The sequence below is a fragment of the Astyanax mexicanus genome, chromosome 2 (genome assembly GCF_023375975.1).
Source record: "Astyanax mexicanus isolate ESR-SI-001 chromosome 2, AstMex3_surface, whole genome shotgun sequence".
In the NCBI taxonomy this organism is placed as follows: Eukaryota; Metazoa; Chordata; class Actinopteri; order Characiformes; family Acestrorhamphidae; genus Astyanax; species Astyanax mexicanus.
In genome coordinates this window covers 8,746,664-8,755,870 of record NC_064409.1, presented here as the reverse complement: position 1 = coordinate 8,755,870, position 9,207 = coordinate 8,746,664, and the positions used below count along the sequence as shown (strand labels likewise).

At 44.8% G+C, this 9,207-nt stretch overlaps 1 protein-coding gene across 10 annotated transcripts in view; it reads left to right on the top strand.

Annotated features, from left to right (window-relative positions):
- The first annotated feature begins 828 nt into the window (after window positions 1-828).
- Window positions 829-9,207, top strand: part of pcloa (piccolo presynaptic cytomatrix protein a) — a 90,285-nt gene continuing 81,906 nt past the window's right edge. For 6 of the 10 annotated variants that reach the window (XM_049473312.1, XM_049473311.1, XM_049473306.1 and 3 more), the window contains exons 1-3: window positions 829-1,238; window positions 4,742-5,663; window positions 6,808-7,911. In XM_049473312.1, coding sequence (XP_049329269.1) covers window positions 1,075-1,238; window positions 4,742-5,663; window positions 6,808-7,911 — 2,190 coding nt within the window. In that variant the 5' untranslated portion in view covers window positions 829-1,074. The remainder of the gene's footprint in view (window positions 1,239-4,741; window positions 5,664-6,807; window positions 7,912-9,207) is intronic. The other 4 variants (XM_049473310.1, XM_049473309.1, XM_049473308.1 and 1 more) reach the window with 1 other exon arrangement.

The following is a 9,207-nucleotide window of genomic DNA, read 5'->3' as shown; positions in this document are numbered from 1 at the left end:
ATAGATAGATAGATAGATAGATAGATAGATAGATACTTTATTTATCCCTAAGGAAATTTAGGCATCCAACAGCAACAACACAATACAATAAGAAACATATTAAACATAAATTAAAACACAGAAGAATAGAAATATGTAAGGTTGTTCTTAAACAAGGTAAAGATCTATCTGTAAACGGAGCAGTGCAGTAGATGTTGATAATGGTCATTAAATAATTAACAGAGCAAAGTGCAGTGTGCAATGACATTGGTTATAAAAGTGACTGATGTGCCATAAAAATATAAATATAAATATGCATATGTTACAATATAGTTCTGAGAAGTGAATATGTAAATACCCAATCATGAGTGACTTTACTTGAAAGTAAGTGAGGTTGGGGAAGTGATAGTGATTAATGTTGCAGAAGTGAGTTTTGTGGGTCTTTAATAAACGATCGTGCTAGCTTAGCAAAAGGTTGCATTTAGTAGCCACTACTTAATTGAATTATACAACATTAATGGACTAATTGTAAACTTGGTAATGAAACTGCCAGGACATTTTTTATTTTTTATTTTTTTATATTTTTACAGAAAGATTTTTTTTATTGTGCACAATAAGAGGACAAAAAAACAAAACTAAACAAAAAAGAAAAGCATTTAAGTGTGAATAGCACGTAGCTAATTAAGCAATGAGTCCGGCTCCAGCAGTGTTTTGGAAGATTACAGTATTTGTTGGCGCTCGAGACACATACTTGCTCGTGGAGGGGCTGGTCCCTTTAATTGTGTTTTTCCTTCGGGGGGCTGTCTTCTGATCACCTGTCAGGGTTGGCGCATGCGCGCTGGCGTTGTGGAGGGAGAGGCACGGCTCTTGGTGGTGTCGACGACAGACACCATCGAGGGGCGAGACGCGCGAGCGGATATGGACGAATTATAGCTACATTATAACGACATGCCATCGCCAGCCGCCGATGCGATCACCGTGTCCGGAGCTCGTAAAGAGCAGCGCGTGATCCGGTGAAGAGGCCGCCGCTGCTGCTGCTGGTGGTGGTGCTGGTGGTGGCGGTAGTGGTTGGGGTGCTGGGGTGGGGGGTCGATCATGGGGAACGAGGCGAGCGCGGAAGGGGCCGAAGGGGGGCTGGCTGGACTACCAGCGGGGCTCGCGCCTGACGGCAAGGGGGGCTTCGTGGAGGCGGATTTGAGCCATCTGAGCGAGGAGGAGAGGAAGCAGCTCGTGGCCGCGATGGCCAAGGCGCAGTCCAGGCAAGTGCATCTAGGGGTACCGGGGGTTCCGATGGCGTTTTCCAGCCGTATCCTCTATTTGTGGTGCTGTGTGGTTGGTTGGTGTTCTGCCTGGATGTGAGGCTCTATTTGGTGGTTGTGGTGGTTGGCAATGGAGCACTGCAGGTTTGGCACACTCACTATGGCAGCAGGAGCAGCACGGGGGCTAAAAAACAAACATACTCCCATCCACATCCACGATTAATGTAATCCAATGCAGTGAAGGTTAGGTAGGAGTGAAGTGATGGTGAGTGCGGTCAGTGAGTGAAAGTGAGTCAGTCAGTGATTATCCCTGTTATCTATCTTCTAGTTTGAGAATACCACCATCTAGAAGAAGACCATGACCAGAGCTTATTTCCCTCACACGCAAAGCACACGCAGTGGAACGTAGTGTTTTTGTATTGTAGTGGGCCATGAATTAAATGAAGAGCCTATCATTCAGAGAGTGGATTGGATGATCAGTAGAAAGAGAGCTATTTATTTCTTCAGGGCGCAAATTAGATTATTGTTAGTATTATTAGCTCATCTATTAGCTAAATAATGCAATCCTTTGTATAGAAAAAGAAGAAGAAGAAGAAGAAGAAGAAGAAGATAATCATCAATAAATATTCTTATGAAATTCTTGATTAATAGACAAAAAAAGACTGCCATAAGCTACCAAGTGTCTATAGCCAAGTATTTTTGCTTTTTGTAGCTTTGGGTTTTCCCATGCATAGCGTAGCGTCATTGTGTCTCCATCTTCTTCCTCTTCTTCTTCTTCTTCTTCTTCAGACGTAAATTAAACAATTCTCTCGATCTGTAAATGAAATGTAAACGATCTCCCATATCGCTTTCTTAATGAACACACTTACACTCACTCACACACACGCACGCACGCACACACACCCCTCTTCCTATGGGCTGTGCAGGTGATGTCATAAACGCTGCTTTGGAAAACACTGGCCGGGAACAACACGCCTTCTTCCTTCGACGCAGCTCCAAAACGCAACGCGTGAAAATTTCGATCCAACGCATAAATTCAGCTCATATTCAAACCCCGACCAAACAGAGCTTCAGCAAACGAAGAAACAAGAAACGCACGCAGGGGTTAAATGGATCGGAGGCGCAGTGGCGTGCAGTTCCCCCCCCATTCGTGAAAATTATTTTTATCTGAGCAAAGTGGGGGGCAGGGAAGGGAGGGCAGAGGATATAAATATTAATATGACTATATATAGCAGCGCAAGCTCGAATGCCATCGTGCCCATTGATTCTCTCTCGGTGTCTCTTGGTGCTTCGTATAGCGTTACAAGTGAGAACGGGGGGATCGAATAGTATTATTATTATAAGGAAGCGCATCAGTAGCGTTAATGCTGTGAGTCGCTCTCCGTGGTGCTGAAATCACACTCAGTCATGGGCGTGTAGAGAAAGCGCCGCTGGATCAAAAGCAAAACCCATCGATGTCATGCAGTGGACACTTTCCCTTTCTCTCTCTCTCTCTCTCTCTCTCTCTCTCTCTCTCTCTCTTTCTATCTATATCTCTCCCTCTCACTGCGTGTGTTTGTGTGTGCTTTGTCAAAAAAATAATAATAAACAGCATCCATTTGAACTGAACTGACACTATCATTGGCTCTCACTTAAACTCACTTAAACTGAGTAAATAACTAAAGCCCTATCCGGACGGATTACAGGGTTCCCACGGGTCCTTAAAAAGTCCTAAAATGTCTTAAATTTACTGTAAATTTGCTGTAGGTTTTACATTTTCATGCTAACACATGCTAACTTTAACAGTAAGTTACCACAAAGAGAACTAAGGTTAGCAGAGAGCTAGTTAACATGCTAACATAACATTAGCTGCGAGTTAGCTAAATTACTGGGAGAGAACCAGGTTAGCAAGAGCTAGAAAACATAGTTAGCTTAGCTAGTTGGTTACGTTAAGTTTTGATTTCCATTACAACAAATTATTTTATACCAAAGAAAATATGACTACATTTTTGCGTCTTAAATTATATTTCTAACGGTTTCTCAGTGATAAAACTCTTGCATCTGGAATGCAATTGAAAAAACAGGAGGACCAGTGAGTTTTTAGGCTTTCTCAGTCACATGACATCGCATTCAGTAGCTCCTCCATTTCACACTGGCTGTTTGGTTTAGGTAGATCTCCGTGAAAACTCATGCCCAAATTGTAATTACGGCGCGTGGCAGTTGACAAATAGCTATTTTATTAAACGTGAGGAGACAAAACTCAGGGATATGGATCCAGACAGGATTAAATTTATCAGACGACCACGTTTAGAGTTCAGCGAAAAACAGTATGTAATTCATCCTGTAATATTCTTAGAGGATGTCGGAGAAAAAAAAAAATACATGGTCGTTCCGGACGGACGGGAATAAAATCACAGAGGGTCCCCCATAAAAGGGATAATAATGTATTATAAGTGTGCTTTTAAACCCACCCTGTTTGGACCAGACTTTTCAGTTTGGTCCAGTGTTTTGACAGGTTATGCTTCCCACCAATGTGTGGTTCTTACCAGCACTGCACATGATGTTTTTTTTTCGTCTGTTTTTATGTGTTTTTAATGTCAATTTAATGTTCCTTGAGTGCATTAAACAACCTGAGCTCACTGTCATACAAAAAAAAAAACACAAAAAATGAAATCCATCAACCGTAATACAGTGATATAGGCTATCTCCATATCCTACCTTAATAATGTTTTATATAGACCTTTTTCTGTATCTTTAGCATATAGCATATATATTTATAAAAAAACTTCCTGTTTCTGTATGTGTGTATATTTAGTATATTTTTTGCTTTATTTAGAAGGTCTTTATTTAGTTCTGTATATCTTCTATGTAACCTTGTTGTGCAAATGGCAAAAAGCCTTCGAAACCTAAAACTCTTAGTAGGATAAATGGTACTGTGTGCCTTTTTTTGAGCACTGAGTTTAATTCACTGTTATTATTGAATGAAGTATTGTATAGAATGAAGTATTGATTAAGAGTGACTCTCCAGACAAGCTGACTCCCTCTCCGGGCCCGTATTAAAGTACTTTTACACAGCCCCAGTGAGCAGGTTTAATGGCGTTGTGTGATGCTTCAGATGCCAAAAATAGCCTCTGTGGAAGAAGCAGATAAGTTGATGTTATTGTTAACATCTATCATATACATATATCATGTACTGTAATTAGGTCATCATGTGCACGCTTGAATGAAGCATTCAGCTTGGGAAGCTGAGACATGTGTTTTGTATTTGGTATTTGATGTCAATCTGTTTTGTAATGCAGTGTCTCCGTTGTCATCCGGCCTACTGCAGTCAGTTGTTTATTATGAGTATGTCTGGAAAATGTGCCCACATTAGAGTCCAAGCTGTGTTTTTGAAGCCATTTATAATGCCATTTAGAAAAAAAAAAAAAAAAACATCAATCATAATATTTCATCCGTGCGAATGGCCATGTTTTCTCACAGCACTGAATATTAACTCACCTTTTATATGCTGTTTTATTCCGCAGGTCAACAGAACCGCAGCAATCTGGACCACGAGGCCCAGCAGGTCTCAGTAAGAGTCGGACTGTAGATGCCTTTGGAGAAGGACCACCACCCAAGCCAAAGCCTGGCCGCAGCCCTTCGTCCCTCAGCCTCCTCGAGTCCCGGTTCCGGCAGGAGCCCAAAGACCCCGAGCAGCCCCGCACCGGCATGTTCTCCTCCTCCTTCTTGAGTGGGGCCAACCCCCTGAGTGCTGTCTCTTCAGCAGTGTCCTCCGCCAACATCCCCAAGTTTGGCTTGTTTGGGGATGATGAGGAGGAAGAGGCAGCCAAGCAGGGAGCTAAACCTCCTGGCCCCCAGGCTGGTCCAGGAAAGGGTCCCCCTCAGCAGGGCCCACCTAAAGGGCAAGGAGCACCCCAGCAAAAGCAGGGAGCTCCACCACAGGGGCCTGGAGGAAAGCCTGCTGGTCCTGGACCAGGGCCTCAACAGCAAGGACCTAAGCCAGGTGGCCCTGGGCCTCAACAGCAAGGACCTAAGCCAGGTGGCCCTGGGCCTCAACAGCAAGGACCCAAACCTGGTGGACCTGGGCCTCAACAGCAAGGACCCAAACCTGGTGGCCCTGGGCCTCAACAGCAAGGACCCAAACCTGGTGGCCCTGGGCCTCAACAGCAAGGACCCAAACCTGGTGGCCCTGGACCTCAACAGCAAGGGCCTGGTAAGCCAGGTCCAGGAGGCCCAGGCAAACCTGGTCCTCAGCAGCAGGGTCCACCTGCAGGCCCAGGTAAAGCTGGGCCACCTCCAGGGAAGGCTGGTGGAGCGCTGTGTCCCCTCTGCAAAACCACAGAGCTGAACTTGCAGGCCAAAGACCAGCCGCCAAACTATAGCACCTGCACACAGTGCAAACAGCAGGTGTGCAGTCTGTGTGGCTTCAGCCCTCCTGACTCAGCGGTAAGATTCCTATATACATATTCTTCATAATTTTGAGGCCAGAAATCTTTTATAAACCAGATGCACAACCCAAAACTACTGGTGTAAACTTAATAATTAAGAGATTAATATACAATTGTGTTTGATTAACAGAATAGGTGTTTTGTAAGATGCTAAAATGTAATGGAGCTATTGAAATGCTCTTACATTTTGAAATGAATGTCCAAAAAAGCCTTTCCAAATATCAGTCTGTCTGCTAAAATCTAAAGGACTGGCTGGGTATAATTTGGATGCATGCTCACCCAGCACAGGTAGGTGCTAGGGGGGAGGTCTATCAGTCTCCCCAGCCTAAGGCGAAAGGGACCATATGGGCTTGAGCTGGGAAGATGATCAAGGTGACTCACATCGTCCACACAGCTAGTGCAGGAAGCTACCATTCACTATGTTTGGAAACTAAACGGACAACAGCGATGCCTTCTAGAGCACAGGAGTTCTTCAAAGTGAAGGATCACAGTGCTTTTAGTTCAGAATGGATGAAATGTACACTGAGTGGCCTGGAAAAGCACTAGTGGTTGCCTATGTTTAGACGTATCCATTGTCTCCATAATTGCTTGTATCAGCGGTAATCAACTTATTCCTATATGCAGAAAATACAGATCTAGACACAGGCTATAAAAAGGTTTTGTGACTCCACAATTTGCTGCAGTTCTCCATTAATCTAATCCTGGATATCCACAAGAAAGGACTGTACAGTTTACTGCTTACCCAGCTTCAACAAACCTAATTTAACTCAGGATGACCTTGATAATTAACTAATGAGCTTAATCAGATGTGTTGGAACAGGGGAAGCAATAAACTGTGCAGTGCAATGAACCTCAAGATTTGGAGTCAGGTTTCACTGTTGTATATTCACTGCTGTAGATAAAACTGTAGTCCCGTTTTTATGCTTAATTGTAAATAAAGATCTATTTCTTTAGAATCGATTGGGGAGTAGCTGAAACCCTCTCAGAGCTTTATGAACAATGCCCTTTACATTTATGAGCTACAAACCTGCTATGAGCGGAGGGAACATAATCTTCTGTGTGATCAGTACATAATTTTATAATGATTTCATGTGACCGTGTCCTGGATTGTTTTTATGACTATTACTGTAATGTTTCCCCAGGGTAAGGAGTGGCTATGCCTGAACTGCCAGATGCAACGGGCAATGGGGAGCATGGAACCACCTGGCCCCCCAATGATGAAGCAGCCTCCCAAGCAGGGTTCAGCTCCCCCATCCCCACAGAGGAAGGAACCGCCACCTGGATCGCCTACCAAGGATGAGCCAGGAAAAAAGCCTCCAATGCTGAGCAAACAGCAGAGCATTGGGGACATAGGGAAAGGAGCCACTCCTCCAACGACTCCCAAGCAGAAATCTCCTGGTCCAGGACCACAGCAACAACAGCAGGGGCCTCCTAAAGGTCCTCAAGGAGCTCAACCTGCAGCAGGGTTGAAACGTGGACAGCAGCCACCTCCACTCCAAAAACCAGTACAAAGCAGCCCAAAGGGAAGTCCCCAACCATCTCCTGCAAAAACCACACCAAAACAGGACGGGGGTGGATTTTTTGGAGGGTTTGGTCTTGGAGGGTTAACAGATGCTAAAGCACCTGCATCGGAGTCAGTCACAGGGAAATTATTTGGTGGTTTTGGCAGCTCATCCAAAGCGCAAGGTGGTACTCCAGCACAGCCTAGTGAATCGGTTACAGGGAAGCTCTTCAGCGGGTTTGGCGGACTGACTGAGACGGCCAAGTCGCCAGCAGCCGCTTCTCAGGCATCTGAAGGTGTAGGAAAGATGTTTGGTGGCTTTGGATCCTCTATACTCAGCTCGGCCTCCAATCTAATCAGTGGGGAGGAGCCGAAGGAGTCACCCCCAGGATCGCCACCCGACTCCCCCATCGATTCTGGTGCAGAGTCTCCTCCAGGATCTCCTCCAGACTCGGGCTCGGAGTCTCCACCTGATACCCCACCTGCCTATTCCACAGAGTCAGCCTCTACCAAACCCCCTCCAGCTAAAGGAAAAGCCTCAGTAGATAAACCCACAGCAGAGCCTGTAAAAGCAGAGAAAACTCCTGCTCCAGCTCCAGGTTCAGAAGCCCATTCCTCTTGTCCACTCTGTAAAGTTGCACTGAACGTTGGATCAGGAGATGCGCCCAATTACAGCACCTGTACGGAGTGCCAGAAAAGAGTGTGCAACCTGTGTGGCTTCAACCCCATGCCACATCTATCAGAGGTAAGCACCATCCTCTCTTGTTTCTAGTGTCTGTTCTGTAAGCAAACTACAAGTGTCAGTGTGTAACCAGATAACATGCCCTTTGTGGGGGCTGTATGGGTGGCCCAAACTGAGAATTTGAAAGTTGTGGCAACCACACAGGGAAATGGGCCCCACGCAAGGATATCAGTGATGGGTTTGATGTTGCCTGTAGTTGTGTGTTGAGGCCCATTTGGCATGCTCATCTTAGTCCAGGTATAAACACATGTACAACAAACCCATGCCCACTTAGAGGCCATGCCCACCTGGAACCCTCCTAGTTCATATTCTACCCATGGTAGCTCCATGTGAGCATGTTGGCGGATTTGTAGGCCTGTCCCTGGCCAAAAATATCAACACTCATTGAAACACTGCGTCTTTCAACACATTAAAAGACAAATTCAATTGAATTCCAATGAACTAAGAAGGGATGTCCTCCCACATTACCTCTTAATCACTAGTAGAGGACAAGCTGAGTGTGACCTGCCAGTGATAAAGTTAGATAAACAGTGACTTTGGATGTAGGACACTGATGTGCAAACATTAAACATTTAAAGTTGCCGTGCACTTGTCAGCTCCTGCCCAACACAAACACTTGCCCAATCCAAGATGTTATCTCCACCACTCAGCACGGCTGTCCCGCCGCTGGTGCTCCGACGCACGTGTCTGAGATCGGTGCATGTGACCTGTGGTTGTCACATGGTTGTTTTTTGCACAAATCTCTCCACGACTGCCTATTTTTTCTTCAAAAACAAAACGTGATTGTGTAAATCAAAATACTTTCATGATTGTGTGGGTGTTGTGTCTGAGGATCGGAAGTGCGAGTATTACGGACTTTCTGAGCACAGCTGAGATTGCTTGGAGATTGCCTGGGCCCCAATTGCTTTTTGATTTCCTAAGGGTTATTTTATAATCAGCAATGTGATAAGTGACGTCAGTAGATTGGGGTTGTACTTTATCCAATGCTCCCAGACAGCACATGAATTAGTCATGGAATGCCATCATGTAATCACTTGATTGCACTAACGCTTGCAGCTGTGGATTTAGTCACAGCGTTTGCTTGATATCAAACGTTGATGATGTGCCCATTCAAGCATTTTATACTGAACGACTGATTGTTTTGTGCTTAAAAAACAGCCTGTAAGTCTTGGTGATTTGGAAAAAAATTGGAGACCTCTCTGGTGAGAATGTCTAATTGCACTGAGTATGCAGAAAAGTACTTTTAAATCGTTCCTTGTGGTGCAGTCTTCTTTCAGAGTGGAATAATCCGGTGATTTT